Source organism: Anguilla anguilla, chromosome 5, assembly GCF_013347855.1.
Source record: "Anguilla anguilla isolate fAngAng1 chromosome 5, fAngAng1.pri, whole genome shotgun sequence".
In the NCBI taxonomy this organism is placed as follows: Eukaryota; Metazoa; Chordata; class Actinopteri; order Anguilliformes; family Anguillidae; genus Anguilla; species Anguilla anguilla.
The window spans coordinates 22526149-22545668 of NC_049205.1; the positions used below are offsets into that span (position 1 = coordinate 22526149).

The window sequence follows — 19520 nt, forward strand, 5'->3', positions numbered from 1 at the left end:
TCATGGAGAATGGGTTGTTAATGCGCAAGTGGTTTCCCGCTGTCTCTACAAGATTAGAGTGGAGTGCTATATATCAAATTGTTGTGCCTTCTGAATTTCGGAAGCACGTGTTATATTTGGCTCATGATCACGTGTTGTCAGGACATCTAGGCGTTACGAAAACGTACAATCGGATATTGAGACGTTTCTTCTGGCCTGGTCTAAAATCTTCTGTGGTCCGATATTGCCGTACTTGCTCCACTTGTCAGTATACGGGAAAACCGAGTCAGGTTATTCCGCCCGCACCTCTTCATCCAATACCAACTATGGGTGTACCTTTTGAGCGAGTGTTGGTTGATTGTGTTGGCCCATTACCCAAAACCAAGTCTGGACATCAGTATTTGCTAACCGTAATGTGCACAGCTACTAGGTATCCTGAGGCGATACCTCTTCGTAAAATTACGGCTCCGGTTATAGTGAAGGCATTGGTTCAGTTCTTTTCTACCTTTGGGTTGCCTAAGATTATCCAGACGGACCAAGGTTCAAACTTCATGTCGAAGCTGTTTGCCCAAGTAATGAAGACTCTGTCTGTTACCCACAAAATTTCCAGCGCTTATCACCCTGAATCGCAAAGTGCGCGATTTCACCAGACCCTGAAATCTATGTTACGCGCGTATTGCCTAGATACTGGGAATGACTGGGACGTAGGTATCCCATTGGTGTTATTTGCTGTCCGTGAAACTGTGCAGGAATCACTGAGGTTTAGCCCTGCTGAACTTGTTTTCGGGCATACTGTTAGAGGACCATTGAAGTTACTGAAAGAGAAGTTGTTGTGTGATGATTCCTGCTCTAATACAAATATTCTGGATTATGTTAGTGAGTTTCGTGAGCGATTACACACTGCGTGCGCTGTTGCTAACAAGGCTTTGTCTTCCTCTCAAGCGAAAATGAAGGTTCGCTATGACAGGAAAGCCGTGCCTCGTTCTTTCCAGCCAGGGGACAAGGTTCTTGTATTGTTGCCCAATCCTGGTTCTGTTCTGCATGCACGATTTTCTGGTCCTTACATCATTGACCGTAAACTGAGCGAGACGGATTACGTTGTCCGAACTCCCGATCGCAAACGCCAATCACGCGTCTGCCACCTTAATATGCTAAAGGCTTATCACGACCGAGGAAACTCTCAGGAAGAATCCAAGAGAGTGACGGTAGGGCCCACTGTCTCCTCTGTAGCCACTGCCTCTGCGCTGCATTCTGGTGATGACGTAGATGGTCTTGTTTTACGGAACACCCTTGATCAGTGTGCTCGGTTAAGGAATTCTGAGATGTTGCAGAATCTATCATCTGTTTTAACTCATTTAGATGAAAAACAACGAACAGACATTGTGCAATTAATAAAAGCGTATCTTGTTTTATTTTGTGATGTCCCGTCCCAAACCTCAGTGCTACAGCATGACATCAATGTAGATAACGCCAGACCAATAAAGCAACATGCATATCGTGTGAATCCCACCAAACGATCCATTATGCGGGAGGAAGTAGCCTATTTGTTGGAGAACGGTTTAGCCAAACCCAGCTCCAGTCCGTGGAGTTCTCCGTGTTTGCTGGTTCCCAAGCCTGATGGGACGTCTCGTTTTTGCACGGACTACCGTAAAGTTAATTCTTTGACTGTGCCAGATTCTTTCCCGTTGCCTCGTATGGAGGACTGTATAGATAATGTCGGCTCTGCTAAATATGTCACCAAGTTAGATTTGTTAAAGGGTTACTGGCAGGTACCGCTAACCCCTCGTGCATCTGACATATCTGCCTTCGTTACACCTGACAATTTCATGCAGTATACTGTCATGGCTTTCGGAATGCGAAACGCCCCCGCGACCTTTCAAAGGTTGATGAATTTTGTTTTGGAGGGGGTTTCACACTGCGAAGCTTATTTAGACGATCTAGTTGTCTATTCGTCTGATTGGACGGAACACGTAGCAACCCTCCGAACTGTGTTTGATCGTCTGAGTACAGCTTCTTTAACCCTTAATTTGGCAAAATGTGAATTCGGAAAGGCTACGGTCACATATCTAGGGAAACAAGTGGGTCAAGGAGAGGTGCGTCCCGTGGATGCGAAGGTCACTGCCATCAATGCGTTCCCAGTGCCCACCACTAAGCGTGAACTTCGTCGTTTTCTGGGCATGGCGGGTTATTACCGCAGTTTTTGTAAGAATTTTTCAACTGTGGTTTCCCCCCTTACAAGCTTGCTCAGTCCTTCTTGTGCCTTTGTCTGGTCCCCCGCGTGTCAACTAGCTTTCGAGAGCGTAAAGGCGCTCTTGTGTAGCGCTCCTGTGCTTGCTGCCCCAGACTTCTCGTTACCATTTAAGCTGGAGGTGGATGCGAGTGCCTCCGGTGCTGGAGCAGTGCTTCTGCAGGAGGATATCAATGGCATCGACCATCCCATATGCTACTTGTCCCGAAAGTTTAACAGGCATCAGGTAAATTATTCCACAATTGAACAGGAGACACTAGCATTGCTACTGGCGCTTCAATATTTTGAAGTATACGTCGGGTCTAGCTCTCTACCTGTTACTGTGTTTACCGACCATAATCCGTTGGTATTTTTGGCCCGCATGCGCAACAATAACCAACGATTGATGAGGTGGTCCTTGTTGGTTCAAAACTACCATCTGAATATAAAGCACAAAAAGGGGTCAGAGAACGTATTGGCGGACGCCCTGTCACGCACTTAATTTTAAATTGTATATATTGTAACTAGCCTTACTAGGTGTTTTGATTTTATGGGTGGGAGTGTTACGTGCCAGGTTTGTTTTTTGTTTCTGTCGGTCTCATTATTCCGTGAGGTCTGCTACGGGTCACTCCGTCATTGGTGAAGAAGAAGGAAGAGTGCGCCGTTTCCCCCCCAATCCTCTTCTGCGGACCTGCCTGGCGGCCAATGAGGAACAGACCCACACCTATAAAAACCTAACCTTGTCAGTTACACCTCGGTGCGTCTTGGATTTGAATGTTCGTTCACTTCTGTATACTCGTGACTTAGTGCTATTATTTTGACTTGTGTAAACGATCGAATTTCTGAAAAGACTTTGAGTTTGGATTTGCGTCTTTGGTTTGGTTGCTGGTTTTGTATATATATATTGGGAGTGGGATTTAAGTAGGTGTTTGTTTTCTTCACTGTCACTGTTCGTTTCACTTGTGTATATACATAGATACGGGCGTGTACCACCCTTGTATGTTTTTGTTCAGTTTAGAATAGAGTAGTTAGTTAGGTTCGGAAGATTTTCGGGTTTCAGTTAGTTAGTTTCTTTTATTTCTAGAATTGTTAATAGCTTATATTTCTGTTTGTTATCTTCTTTTGTTTGGTACCGCCCAGTGTTTCCCCTCCCGTTTGTTCACTGTGTAGATAATTGTGTAAATAAACTTTAATCTTTAATAATCAGTCATTTTGTTACTCCCCTGTACCCCTAGACCACAACGGGGACGTAACACAGTGAATACTTATAATACCCTGTTCCTTCAAGGAAACAAAGGGTCATTGCCTTAAATAAATATGCATCACAGGAAAAGGGGGGGTAATCAGACTTTTGGGGGGAAGAAACAAGGTGTGGGGGAATCGGACTGAAGTAGGGGGTAGGGGATATCAAACAAAAGCCGCGTTTCCACCGCAGGAACTATACCCCGGAACTAGGAACCTTTTGAGGAACTCAGTGCGTTTCCACCGCAGGAACTAGGTTCTAAATTTAGTTCTGGGGGCTTTGTTTTACCCCCCAAAAGGTTCCTGCTCGGGGGGTAGTACTTTCCGAAAGTACAGGAACCTTTTGGGTGGAGCTTGCAGCGCTGAACATTTCTGATTGGTCGAGTACTCACGGGATTTTTTGTGTGTCTATTTTCAGGCGCCATGTTTGAAAATATGCAGGCGCAAACCAATTTATTTTCATAATAACTTCAAATCAAACTTGTATGTTATGCGGCGCAGTAGCCTACTTTTGGTTATAGCCTGCCAACGTCTTGGAATTATAACGTGTGCTCTTCTGTTCTTTTCTTGCTTTAGTATTCGTTTTATAAAATGCTAAGCATTCGTGCTGGGACAGCATATTACGTACTAAAACATTCAAACGGATTAATTCGGTTGCTGAATATTTTTTTCCGGATTTTCTTAGCCCGTTGTAATTGACTCAAAACGTTTGATACAGTTATGTGAGGTATGCGGTAGTTCTGCGTAATTCACATTGGTGATACAGTAAAAGCAAACTGGAAATCACCTTCCGCACTTTTTGTCAGGGTAAAATAACAGGTTAATTCTAGTAATCGTACCTTTAGCTTTTCAGACTGCCGTAATTTTACTCTGCCATTCTTCAATTCCACAAAAAGACCAGGAAGACTATGGACTAATTTATGGTGCATGGTTCGCATCTGGAGGGCACACTTCGCTGCTCGGCTAGCAGTAACTTCGAAGGAAAACAAACGGTGGCTGTACCACTACTAATTTAAATTTTCATGCAAGTCCGAGTTTTCGTTCTATTCTTGTCATTTTGCGATTAGCCTATATGGAATTGACGATGAGAAAGTAATCAAACAGCAAATTGTTTACAACGTGTGCATGTTTTCTGCTGTTGTTGCCAGTTAGCCTATATTGGAAATGTGAATGCATTCTGTCGCTTCGGATGTCAAGACATGAAAGCGAATGTTCGCATAAAAACATAATGAATGTGTTTGAGAGGATATATAAAACAGTTACAATCTGACTATTGGCCTGTTATATCCTATTTGTTGCATAACGGTCCAAGTTCAACTACCACGACAGTTTTGCTTGACAGCGGTAAAATATGCCCAAACGGCTGCAGAAGAATATTTCAATTCCATGTGATTAAATCGATAAAAATCAATAAATACAAAAGTAACCATATATAGTCATTGTTGGTAACCCGTTGTATATAAGTGGAATAAACCCCTCCGGGCTGTCCCGGTTATTAGAAAATAATGTAGGCTACTTCGGTGGTAGTATGGGGTTACAGAAGAAATCATGACAGATGGACCGACGACAACGCCGCTTTTTCATACGTCAGTGGGCTAATTTGCCTAATCTTCGCGGGACTTTAGACCCCGGTGGAAACGCAGACAACCATTGGCTGAAGGAACCTTTTAGTTCCTGGTAAAGTAGTTCCTGGGACTGAAAGTTCCGGGTAATTTTGGTGGAAACGCGGCTAAAGGTACTACATAACAAAGGGAGTGAATTTAATTGGATTAGGTGGTAGGCAAGCAATGTAATCTGCAACTGGCCCACTACAAGGTGAGACACCTCGGGGGGGGGGGGGGTAAACTGTGGCTCCCATGTGGCTACCAAAGTTTGTGGTGAAATAAAGAGAAAGTGAGGACCAATGAGCAGAAAGTTTACTAACAAGCACGAAACCATGCAGACCCACAGCGCACCTGTACAAAGTGTCATGAGTAAAACTTGGCTAACAATATAGCTAGCTAGCTATGGCATGTCCTTACCTCTGTAACATTATTTGTTGTCCTCTGTGTGTCCATACATCTGTATCGGTGGTACATGCTAAGTATGTTAACTAAAGTAGGTGAAACGCTAACATGTTAGGGTTAGCTAAAGTAATGTTAGGCGATAAAGCTGTGCTTAAATATGTCATGCCGTTCGAAGTGGTGATTTTGGGAGATGCACCTACGCATGAATTCTATTAAATGAAGCACCACCTGCGCATGCGTCCTACAGGTCGTCCATGAGTGAGTGAGTGAGTGGGAAAAAGGGATTTACTTTTGGGACTTTGGGGATTTTTATTGTCTGTTCAGGTAACATGAGTTTCAAGGAACATCTGAAAGTTGCACTTTGTTTCAGCAGCAACTGTGGCAGATATCAGGGAAATATCATCTGGTTGTAATCCAAGTGGGTGGAATTGTGAAACCCTCCTCTCAGTGCGGTACCTTGAGGGGCAGTAAAAGAGCCTGCAGCCTTCTCCTCTCCCTCAATGTATGGCAGCTGAAACTCAGCCTAATCCCTTTATGCTGGGGTCATCTACTGCGTTGTTGGTCTCAAAGGGAAATTATACTTCATTTTCAAATCAAATCAACATTTTATTGAATTCTTGGAAGACACATTGAGAAAACAAGCCCTCATTTACAATGTTGTGGAGAATACAAAATACAATTAAAACAACAAAAATAAAGAAATAAAAATAATCATAAAATAATAATAAAAAATAATAACGTAACAGTAGTAACAGTAATACTACATATAAAATAAATGCTGTAAATAATAAATGTTCAGGACAATTATTAAAAACAGAATTATAAAAACAATTATGCTCCATTGTAACTAAGTTTGAGATTAGAGACCTAAATGACCAAGAGTTAACTATTGAGCATCATTTGGAGACTTTCCCCCTCTCCTCCTGTGTATGTATATCTCATAAAAAACACGTTTTCAATGTACAAATGCCAAGTTACTCACACATACAAGACATACACCATCTATAACTCATTCATTCAGACTTCCAAAATCCAGGCCTGCCATTAAAAGTATTGATATCAAAATGACGCCATGTTACGGTACTACAAACAATATAGGCTATCTTGCCTCACTGAAATTAAATAAGATATATTCCAAAGCAATGCTACCCAATATTTCCTCAATTCTTTCAAGTCACTTGGCCCTGTGTGTATAAGCATGCAGTACATGGACAGGCCAGACATATGTGTGGATGGCTTTCTCACAGTCAAGATTGATTGAATAGGCGTCTATATGTCCAATTTGTATTGGTATGTATGTATTTCGCTGCCCAGCCTTTCTGTTGCGTGAATGATTGTACGTTTCTTGGTATAAATGTCTGTTCGTAAATGTGAATGTAACATGCTGCGAGGGAAATGTCCCCATGGGGATATAGAAGTTCTCTGTATGTATGTACAATATGTATTTTACATGCAGTATTTATTGTACATAGCAAATATACAATCACTTGTACATTTACTCAAATTCAGTACAGAAGCAAGTATAAACATATGTTTTCTGGAGAAATATGCTTCCTGTAGTTACTCACCAGCAGTTTTCTACATGAATTTCGATGTGTTCCATGAGGCAATTCGAAATATTTGACACTTTGATCTGACACAAAGTTTGCATGACATTGTAAAATGGTAAGATTACAAAACACAGGGCCAAGTGATTTGAAAGAATTGAGGAAATATTGGGTAGCATTGCTTTGAAATACATCTTATTCAAATTCCACAGTTAATTCTCCCGAGTCATAACCTCCTTGGTGAGCCAGTGAAATTTATTTGGCTTTAGAACGATAAATAGTGTGTTTTTTCATTTCACTTTCTGAATGAAACCCTAGTATTATTAGACTTTATTAGTATTATCAATTAAATGCAAGCGACGGCAAACCGTGTTTTGTCGACGGATTATTTAGTTCATTACCGTAATAACGCAAGTGTACGCGCAGGAGGAAATAGCGTGGCGGCTGGCTTTACTGTGATTTCCGAAGTGGCGGCTGGCTTGACCGCAGTATTTTTATCTAGTGGCCATCCACAATGATATGAATCGATTTGAAGAAACATAATGGCTGACGCATAGAACTTAGGCTATTTATTAAACGTTTTGCAGCGCAGTGGCTCAAAGTTTGTTGGTGTGTGTAACTGGTGCCCCCCCCCTCCCCCCCCCATCTCTCTCTCTCTGCCCGTGTAACGTTAGATAGAGGCTATGAGAACTTTTTTTTTTTTTCGAATCCGAACGAGCAACTTCGGGTAGAAGAAATATCTGTTTCCATCGCATTATTCATGCTTTCCCGAATACACTATTCGGATTCGGATACTTTATTTATTTGCACAATCAAAACAAGTTACAAAAATATATAGAAGGAAAGAGAAATGGGCAGGAGAGGCAAAAAAGGTCTTGCACAAAGACCTCCCACTAGAAAAATAAATGTTAGCTAACAGAAAACTGAAAACCACAATTAAGAATGTAAATAACTTTAGTAAAATTACAAACAGTAACAACATAATAGACAACACATGCACACGTAAACCTCATTCTTGATTGTACTCTTACACACTTGCAGGCACACAAAGCTTCAAGCTCACTTAAGGCTGCTTCATACTTTCCGCGTCCGCGTGTCCGCGAGGGTCCGCTTTGGTCCGCATGACGTAAATGTCATCATCCGCCCATGTCCGGAGGGTCGCAAAATTTGTGACCGCGCGGACTGTACGCATAGCAAGCGCGCCAACTGCGCATGCTCCAGATAACAAAATTTAATGGATGCTTGTTTTGAAGAGAGTTCTGCAAGGAGATCCGCCATTACCCACATTTATATTGTCTATATGGGCATTCATAAAAATATTCTTTCACCACTCAAAAATCGTACTCCGTCATAGCAACAAGATAAACCCGACAATAGCCCTAAGATATGCTAATACAGCAGTGAAATGAATGACGAAATAAACAAGACAAAGTTTTAAAAAATGATACCATGTCATTCTACAGTCAAAATCTGGGACTAAATATTGAATAAATATACAACCTTCCCATTTGTTTTACACATAGAGATGTCCCTTTTGAGACTGAGTGGTCATATATTGTCTTGGACAATCCGTTTGTGAAATAAACGTGCATTTGTGATGCCTGGGTACCTTCCAAAATAGCTGTGCGTAATACCACACCTGTGGTTTACAGCGTTGTCATCCTTTTTGGTTCAGTCTAGGTGAGAGTATAAGCTTTCTAACGATGTATAGCATGTCTAATTTTGGTTTTGGAATAGCGTTTTATACGTTTGCGTAACCAAAAATTTTCTTATCATTGCATTCACTTCCGCATTCACTCTGAGGTAATGGAACTGGAATGGAGTGTAGATCGGGAAGTGCGCATGCGTGGAACGCCAGACCGATACGGACCCTCAATTGTAGTATGAATGGACCCGTATGCGCGTCCGCACGACCGGTACAAGTCCGCAGCTGTCCGCGGACGCGGAAGGCGGAACGCGGAAAGTATGAAGCAGCCTTTAAGCATTCACTCTTGCATATACAAACTCCTGCTTTCATAAGCCTTCTCTCTCTGACTCATTCAGTCAGTCGTTTATACACACACACACACAAGCATGCGTACAAATGCACACCTGCTTACACTTTCATGGACATACTCTGTTTCTCTCTCCTCCACCCCTTTTCTTTTCCTTAAATGAGTTTTTTCTACCCTTTTGAGGAGAGTTCTTTCACACCACTTAGCAACCATATAAAGTTGTTCAGATCGGTCCTTTCTTTTGCAAAGGAGAAAATGATATTATTGCATGGCTGTTATTTACTAAGTGTTTATTTACTGAGATATTTACTAAGCGTTTTCTTGCCCTTATGTGTGATAATTTATATTATAATGAATAATCATTTGTGTAAGACTTCCATGGTCTAATGGTATTTCTTTCCTCTTGTGTGTCTGTGCATGCATGCATTCGTGTGTGTGTGTGTGTGTGTGTGTGTGGACATGGATATGCACATGCATGCATTTATGCATGTGTGCATATGAACATACTTGTACATGTGGGTGAGAAGGCATTCTGTGTATTTTAAATTGGTTTGAAGATGACTCATCCAAATATCCAATTCAATGTTGTATTTCTTCCACTAGGTTCTTTTTCCCCAGTCAGGAGGTAATGATTCCATAAGGATGGTGGTAATACTTACCATTATTGCACAAGGGTTAAAGGTCCTAAGTGTGGTGGATTTAAAAAATAAGAATTTGGAGATTGTATCTGGAAGATTCTGAAATGTAACATTCTTGCTGAGGTCTGTGTGGCTACTTATAGTAAGTGTATTTTTGGTAATATGTATGTTTGCTTTTTGGTGAATTGTCTTTGTGTGTGTGTTTAAATCCCTTGAATAAATGATAAATGATGTGTGTTCTGTGCCGGACTGAAACAGCCCTCTCCTGACACAAAATGTCCCGAAACAGTGGGTTTCAGTGAATTATGCTTTTATACTGATTAACTTTCATCCTCACAGGCCACAAGGAATTGTGGTCTAAATTCCACTGACAATAGCTGTGTAATTATTTAACTGAAATAATTGCTCAATTTGTCTACAGTCAATGAAAAATTATAGGAGCTTACAGGAACTCATTTCAGCCTCTTGAACGCAAGGTTCTGTTTTGTGCTTAAATTCTTCTTAGGATGGTGTCTCGCACAATGCCCAGATGTCGTAATCAAGGGAATTCAAAATAACCTGACTGAATATATCTTGAATCTGTAAGCCAGCTTCCGATGCAATTAACTTCAGTAGAGTGGAAACAAAGAGCATTAAGGATTAGGGAAGACAAATAAAGTGAGCTTCATAATGTTTTGGACAAAAACATTTTTTTCTTGATTTGGCTCTGTTCTCCACAATTTTAGATTTGCAATAAAACAAGTTGCATGTGGTTAAAGTGCAGATTCTCAGCTTTTATTAATTGGTATTTTAATAAAATTTAGAAATGACAGTACTTTTTGTAAATGGTCCCTCCATTTCAAGGCACCATAATGTTTGGGACAAATGGCTTCGCAGAGATTTCTGATTAGTCAGGTGTGTTCAATTGCTTCCTTAGTGCAGGTATAAGAGAGCTTTCAGCGTCTAGTCTTGATTCAAGGCTATTTATTGCCTTTGGAGTCCATTATTGGCGTTTTCAACATAAGGACCATAGATGTGCCAATGAAAGTCAAGGAAGCTAAAAGTCAAGGCTTGCTAAAATCAACTGTTTGAAACATCATTAAGAAGAAAGAAAGCACTGGTGAGTTCAGTCATCACAAAGGGCTTGGTAGGTCAAGAAAGACCTCTACAGCTGAGGATTGAATAATTCTCGCCATAATGAAGAAAAAAAACCCTGATCTGTCCGGCAGATCAGAAACACTCTTCAGGAAACAGGTGTGAATGTGACAGTGACTTCTGTCCACAGAAACGTTCACCAACAGAACTACAGAGGCAACTAGCCTCCGAAACAAGCAGGATCTGAGTGGCTACAGTACAGGCCTGGCACAGCATCACCAGAGATGATACTCAGCACCTGGTGCCATCTCTGGGTCACAGACTTCAAGCAGTCATTGCATGCAAAGGATATGCAACAGTACTAAAAATGACTACTTTCATTTAAATAACATTAATATTTCCTAAACATTATGGTGCCCTGAAATGTAAGGACTGTGTGTAAAAAGTGCTGTAATTTCAAAATGTTGAAACCATTTAATAAAAGCTGAGAATGCACTTTCAACCATGTGAATTCTTTGATTGCAAATCTAATATTGTGGAGTGTTTGTCCCAACATTATGGAGCTCACTGTATATAGTAGTGGATTTAATAGTGGATTTGACCTTTCCTGTGCGAGGACAGTCTGAACTGACCTAATTGGTGGCTATCTGGCTGTATTGCTTTGGTACCATGTGGTGTAGTGCTCAGTAACAATGCAGTGTAAGGTTCTCAGGTATGTGTTTATCTGCATTGTGGGATGCTGAGACGTGTGCATGAGTGTGTGAGTGTTCATTTGTGTTGTTAGATGAAAAGGTGTGTGTATTTATGCCTAGTTTAAAGGCTGAGTGTGTTTGTGTTTTTCCCACATAGTGGCACTGCAGTGTAAGATCCTCAGGTGTAACTCCGAGTTCTGGGCCGCCACTTCCAGCCTGGATCCCGAGGAGGAGTTCTGTCCTGCACTGCGAGCCTACAACGCCTGCATTCACCGTACAGCCCGGGCCTGCAGAGGTGACCTGGCCTACCATTCTGCCCAGCACGGCATCGAGGACCTGATGGGCCAGCACAACTGCTCCCATGAGGGCCCCACCTCCCAGCCTCGCCCCCAGACCCCACCCCAGCCTGGCCTCGACAGCCAGGATCGCTCGAATGGCCCTGAGATCTGCCACTACGAACGTGGATTCACACGTCACTCCATGCCCCCAAACTATACCCACTGCGGCTTCTTTGGAGACCCGCACCTCCGCACCTTCACCGACGACTTCCAGACCTGCAAGGTCAAGGGGGCGTGGCCTCTCATCCACAACAAGTACCTGTCCGTGCAGGTGACCAACATGCCTGTGCTGCCTGGCTCCTCTGCCACGGCCACCAGCAAGGTAAGCGAGTGGCTCCTTCATGCTGTACTGTTGGTCAGTGTTCCTACAATGGGTGGAGCTTAGATCCAGTGTAGTCAGGGTTTTTTCTAGCTCAAAATAGGGCTTACTTACAGTCCGGCTTTACTGCGTTCATCAACTCGATGCTTTGTCTCCCTATATTTGGCTACATTTGGAATGTAAAGTTCTGGTCTTCAAGACAGCACCGCAATGCATTGAGAAAAAATTAAACGTGTGACAAAAATAAAAAATTGGAACAATTTAATTAAATATTTATTGAAGGGTTACATATTGTGCCCAAATTGGGGGGGAAGGGGATATAGCCTATACTGAAGGATTTACACATTGTAAGGTGGTCATTCTACAGGAATAATGATATTTGAAATTTCAATATGTCTTGAAATACATTTGTTTTGTCACTGAAAACGTAGGGTACAATATCAATTACCCATATTACTTTATGAATCCACATTTGCCAGCTTACTGTACTTTATTACTTTATTTTCATACATTCTCAAAGAATGCTTGTGCCATCATTTTTGTCAGTGCTGTTACTTGTGCCTTAAACAATATTAAGATTTTTATTTCTCAGTTAAATCTGCACAGGTAAGCAAAAACAGTGTAGGTTAATGATAATACAGTCAAACTTAATTGCACATTATTCCACTTAATTGCATAACGGATGATCACATAATTCGGGTATGTTAACAGAGTTGCCAAATGCTGAACCATTTCCCATTCATTCCATTGTAAAAAGATTGCATGTTTACATACATTAAGTTGGCAGGTGTGGCCTAAATGAACCCTATAAAGACCGCAAAAATTTACAATGGTAGCCGATTTCTGTTGAAAATCATGTCATCGGCGGACTCTGTCTCATTCTTTTATGCAATCAAGTGTATTGTACCGTTGTTAATTTAAACTTTAACATGTAAACTAAAACATTTCTAATTGTTTTAGGGGGGGGATTTGTCCTATAGACAGCTTAGGCAGCCCACCGAATACATTTCAATGCAGGAAAACCCTGGTAGTGTAATTGTTCGGAAACTGGAAAAGGAGGATGCAGGTTCAAATGGGGCCCTGCCATACCCTTGAGCAAAGGTACATGACCTGCATTGCTTCAGTAAAATGTCACGCTGTATAAATGGATAATGTCCATTTATATGAGGTGCTCTTCCAAATTCTGGACAATATCCCCAATGTGCCATGACATGGCATTGTCACTAAGAGGAATTTGTTTTGGCTTTTCAGCAGCCTTTTTACATACAGGACTGTATGGCCTTGCTCCTGTTTTCTGCTTTTTCTTTGCTGGCCAAGAAGTAATGTTACTGACCCGCTGTTCACTGGCATTGACATCTTCTCTCCTGCCTTCTCCTGGTTGCTGAGTGCTGAGGTTAACGTTAATACATCCAGCTGATTCATTTTGCACGGTCACCTCTCAGGCCTACTTTTTCTTGTAAAGAACCAATTGATAGTGCCGCCTGTCTTTAACCTGCTAATTTTTAACTTAATGTAAAAGTAGGCCTATCTGACAAACAAAAGGTAGGATAGTAATAACTTTGGTTTGTAAAGTAACTCTTAGCTAGATAAATCAGAATGGTGTCTCAGCTTTGCTCCCAGCAAAAGAAAATTGTTGCTTCAACGTCACCTGCCTAGAGGATGGAAGCGTAGTCCTAAGAGAGGCAGACTGTAAAGTGCTTAAGTGATAAAACTCAGCAAACTTATAAACTACCCTGACAAACATGAGAAACTAGTTATTCAAACAAAAAGTGAAAAAAACTTTCAGTAACCAGTAAAAGATCCGAAAAACTGCTATGAGAATATCCTGGTGTGTTGGATATACACTCTTCTGCATACCTCGGCTGTAACGAGTGGTTATTTGAGTTACTGTTGCCTTTCTATCAGCTCGAACCAGTCTGGCCATTCTCCTCTGACCTCTGCCATCAACAAGGCATTTTCGCCCAGAGAACTTCTGCTCACTGGATATTTTCTCTTTTTTCGGACCATTCTCTGTAAACCCTAGAGATGGTTGTGCGTGAAAATCCCAGTAGATCAGCAGTTTCTGAAATACTCAAACCAGCCCGTCTGGCACCAACAACCATGCCACATTCAAAGTCACTTAAATCACCTTTCTTCCCCATTCTGATGCTTGGTTTGAACAGCAGATCGTCTTGACCATGTCTACATGCACTGAGTTGTTGCCACACGATTAGCTGATTAGATATTTGCGTTAACGGGTGCAGTTTGCTGTTGAACAGGTGTACCTAATAAAATTGCTGGTAAGTGTATATGCCAAGTCAGCAAGGACTTCTCATTTGCCTACTACATGCTGCATTGATTCCTCCATCCTAGTATCTGATCATTGCATCTCTTCTTTTCATCCTCCATTGGGTGGAGCTAAGGAGCGAGGAAAGGATGCATTTAGTTAAAAAAAAGCAATTGGAATGACCCCTAAATTACCTGTAGGTATGGATGTGTGAGTGAGTGATATATTGGCCCTGTGATGGATTGGTGACCTGTCCGGGGTGTATTCTTGCCTCTTGCACACAGCATGCTTGGATAGGCTGGGATAGGGATAGATAGGTGTTCTGCAGAATGTGGAGGTGGACTCCAAAAAACACCCAGACCTGGCAACCTGCACGCATTTTGTGTACCAACTACGCAATTCTTGGTCAAAATACGCAAGTACGAAATGCCAGCTCAAACTACGCAAAACAAAATAAATTAAAAAAATAAATAAATTGTAATTTCATTACGGAAAACAATCAATTAATACAAAACAATACCGTACATTTATTCGGTATTTAAACTACATCCCTCGGATTGAACCAGATGCTACGACCTCTTGCTTGTGGTTCTATAACCCCTCCCCGACCCACTCAACATCCCCTGATACGCAGCGGTACTTTATTATCCACCGAGGCGTAACGCTGCATTGCTGAGGTAAAATGGGAAGTGGGGAGTAATAATCAAGCACAAAAATGTGACCGTAATGTTAACATATAAAACGTTAAAACATGTTCAACAACTTTACGAGATGATGCATTTCAAGGGGTATATCCTAATGAGATAAATTTGTGTATATATTTAGCCGTAGTAGTAGCTTGCATATGATTTAGCCTCGTTACGAGACGTGTGAATAAGTGATTGAGTAATTTAGCTGCAGTAACTCAAATGCTACGGAGACTCTGTTCAAACTTTGAATCGCACACGCTCTGTTTGAGCAAAGTGACCATTGCAAAGGTGTTTGACTATAGACTGCTAACGTAGCAAATAATTCCTATTATTGCAGCCAGTCACCCGACCAGCCTTGCAGTTAGAAAATAATCATGACGCCAGATGACGAGGATACTAACAAGGAGAGAGAGAGACCATTGTACATATTTATTGATTTACTTCTGTTGCTGTCAATGCTGTTATTGTTATATATTGTTACATTTATCATTATTATTTTAATATTATTATTATTTTACATATTATATATATAATTGAGAGCAGCAGACCTACTAAAAAGAAGCGAGTCCATGCCCCCCAGAGGTTCCTCGCAAAATATCAGGAGCAATGGCCGTGACTCCGCCCCTCAAAACTTCCGCACCATGCATTTTGCACATTGTGCAATAATGATTTTGACATTAGCCACCAAGGAGCTTCAGGTAATAATTTAGCTAAACCTTTAGTTACGAAAGCCTACATTATTAGATAATTTTTCAATTGAATATTTTTTTTTTCATTAGGCCTATATGATGTGTGCCTATATAAGCTGATTCAATTATTTAATTATTAAATAAAAATGGAAATCATGAACAGAAACTTGATTTTATTCATAATTGACTGTTGTACATCGCAACATAAGTTTCTGTAAATACTTGAAAATTACAACATATGTTACAATATACAAAATAAATTATTTCCATTTTTATGAAATAATTGAATGCGATTCACTTATGGTTATCAGTTTGTATAAGCACACGTATCATATAATGAAATATTAATCATGAAAAAATTGTTTTAAGCAGGTGTACTCAAACTTTTGACTTGCAAGTATATCATAATATAGCCCATTGCAGTGCAAGTGATATTTTAGAATCAGGTCAAATTCTACAATTATGCCTGATCACTTCAACAGTCAAAACTAGAATTATGAAGAAAGGCTTGTGTGTGCGTGTGTGCGTGCAAAGCGAAGTGGTGCGAAAGCATGTGAACTAAGCATTACACTGACTGTTGTGGTACTCAAAATATTTTCCTAAGGTTGGCAGATCTGAAACACCCATTCATAGTGACAGTGGATATGGGAGACGGTACCAACATGATCCAGCTGTCTGTGGCTGTGGCTATGGTGCAGTGCTTGACATGTCAACACAGAGATAATCATATGGGTGGGGATGGGGGTAACTAGCTGTGTCACCCTCCCTTACAAACACACGCACACACAATTTGAATCTGTGATTTTTTTCTCTTTTTTTTACCAAAAGGCTCATTATTCTTCCAAATTACCACAAATGGTTGATTTTAAAAAAACATATAAAATTTACTGCCTCCAATTAACCTAAATTTTGACTCCCAGTATATTCTGTCTTTCTGAATCACATCACATAAAGATACCCGGAAGAGACTAATATTGAAGCGGTTCTTCTTTTTACCACTTCCATTCCATCTTCCAACAGATGTCATGAGAGAGAGAAGTCCTAATGTACTCTATGTCACTGCAGCTACATCTCACTGGCCTGAGGCCAAATTATTTGTGTCAGTGTTCTCCATACATTGACTTTATTTGGGCGGACTGCGCAAATGGATTTGCCTCGGTCCGAAAAGATTTTTTTGTATTTGGTTATTTATTTCAAGCAATGCCCAATAATTGCCAACCCCCCTCTGGTTTACCACAATGCAAATGCAGTTCAAAATGAAAATGCATATATGAAACAAAAGCTCACTTTACTTTAGCATCGAATTATAGGTATCTATGAGAATAATCTGTAGCTCCGTGCTCGGATGTCATGTCAGGTTATGGTGTTCACTGGACCACAACATGTTATGTTTTAAATTCCTTGCTGGTTGCCATATTCATCTGAAAAATATCTAGACCAATATAGCGAAAATGGACGAAAGTAGTAGCGATAGTGAGATACTTGCTGTGTAGCAGCAGTGCTGCTGATAAAAGTAAGGCTTCATTAGAGCCAAACATCCGGTCCTTTGGAGGCAGCCATAGTTCTTCAGCAGCCAGTACACAGAGCGTACACACAGTTGTGCAAGTACCTAGATTTACCATAATTTCTTAATTTTACCCATCTTTTCACTAAGCAGTATGCTCGCCAAAGAGCTGGTGTCACTGCTGATTCAGGACGAGACTACTTGTGTACAGTGCGCTCTTTAATTACCACAATGAATTTAAAAAAAATGTTTGTTGTCACCAGTGCATACACCCTCACCCCCTGTGCCTACCCCTCATTTGCCCCTGTCCACACCTCCGCCCACTAATAAAATTTTCTACGTAAATTATTGACGGTATATTTGTTTGGCTTTTGCAGGTTACACATAATAAAAATCATATCTGGAATGTGATTTCTCACTCACTCAGTCAAACTTGGTCTGCAGCTGTTTGGGGTTCACTGAGGGGTCTTAACCCAGTCTGAATTAACTTACCTCTGTCTCCATCAAAAGAGGCACAGTTCTAATGATTCTTATTCTCTTGTTCGTTTACCTTGGCTCCAGTGGGTAGACATGCAGTGGTACAAAAAATGACTTTTTTATTTCTATTTTTTAGTGTATTATATCCACTTAACATCAGACTGATGCTTAACGATGTGAGGTGACCCTGTCAGTTCCAAAGCTGTTGCAGTTACTTTTCTGAGTGAAAAGACCAAAGTTATGACTCAGTTAAAATCAGGTGTGTGTGTTTTTTTTTTTTACAAGTAAATCCAATCTGGCAAGTGGCGATTCAGGGCTAATTCACAACTGTGTTCATTCAAGCCTCTATTTGCCAAGGTTAAGCTGGCACAGAAGCAGATTTGTGTGCGAGATGAAACAAGACCAGGTCAAAACCTAGTATATGGCTGGACCTCTCCAATGATCCAATGGAATGGTGTAACTTCATAACTCAGTCACTCAGTCACTCAGTCAGTCACAGACATTTGCGTTTGTAGGGCTGGCCCCCTGTTGCGGTCCAGCCAAAAAGGCTAGGAGGCAGTGTCAGGTTGTTCACTGACCACCCTCACGTTAATTCAAATGGCTTCTTATTACTTTTTTAGGATGAGCTAAAGCTGCACAACTAAAGTGAAGAAAACTGGAAACAGCACAGGTAATGTTAATGAGGCAATGCTAATGCTTTTCATTTCAATTCTTTCTCATGCAAGTTCACATTTGTCAACATGTTTATTGGCTCACTCCTCTGAATTAATGTTGGCATCTTGTTGGTTGGCTACTAGTCATTGATCTGTCTATTGAAATTAGCTAGCTGGTAGATGGTAACTTCAGCTAATTGTTTCTGTTTTAACCTGCCAAGGGATTACAGATGAAAATTTTCTCAGTAGCTTACTCAATTGCGAAAACCGAAGTGATGATCCTGCATTGTCCCTATTAAATAAACTGCATAAATAAATTTACTGAACGTGAAGTGGAACAAATACATTTTGAACTTTCCCATTTGTTATGCTGAGTGTAATCACCATTCTGAGGTACAGTGCCTTCGGAAAGTATTCAGACCCCTTAACTTTTTCCACATTTATGTTACGTTACTGCCTTATTATAAAATGGATTAAATTCATTTTTATTCACATCAATCTGCACACAAATACCCCATAATGACAAAGCAAAAACAGGTTTTTTGAAATTATTGCAAATTTATTAAAAATAAAAAACTGAAATATGACATTTACATAAGTATTCAGACGCTTTACTCAGTACTTTGTTGAGGCACCTATGATAGAGATTACAGCCTTGAGTCTTTTGGGTGTGACGCTACAAGTTTGGCACACCTGTATTTGGGGTATTTCTCCCATTCTTCACTGCAGATCCTCTCAAGCTCTGTCAGGTTGGATGGGGAGTGTTGCTGCACAGCTATTTTCAGGGATGCATCTCTTCAGAAATGTTCGATCGGGTTCAAGTGCGGGCTCTGGCTGGGCCACTCAAGAACATTCACAGACTTGTCCCGAAGCCGCTCCTGCATGTGCTTAGGGTCGTTGCCTTTGCCCCAATCTGAGGTCCTGAGCGCTCTGGCACAACCAGCATTTTGTTGCTGTGGGCCATCTTTTTGAGAGAGAATCCAGAATTAATGTTGACACTTCAGATTTGTCTGAGCCTACATCCAAAGGAACCCATGATTCTCCAAATACTGCTCCTAATATTGCTGTTACCAGGGACAGAGTTGCCCATTTTTCTTTTTCTCCATTCACTTTGTGTGAGGTACTTAGTGCTCTCCTGATACAAAAAACGTCCACTGGAGAAGATCAACTTGACCCATATTTTATT

At 40.9% G+C, this 19520-nt stretch overlaps 1 protein-coding gene across 1 annotated transcript in view; it reads left to right on the top strand.

Annotated features, from left to right (window-relative positions):
* LOC118226735 (repulsive guidance molecule A-like) overlaps positions 1 to 19520 on the top strand; it is a 64961-nt gene that overhangs the window by 21111 nt on the left and 24330 nt on the right. The window contains exon 3 of the mRNA XM_035416570.1: positions 11557 to 12059. Within this exon, the coding sequence (XP_035272461.1) occupies positions 11557 to 12059 (503 nt within the window). The remainder of the gene's footprint in view (positions 1 to 11556; positions 12060 to 19520) is intronic.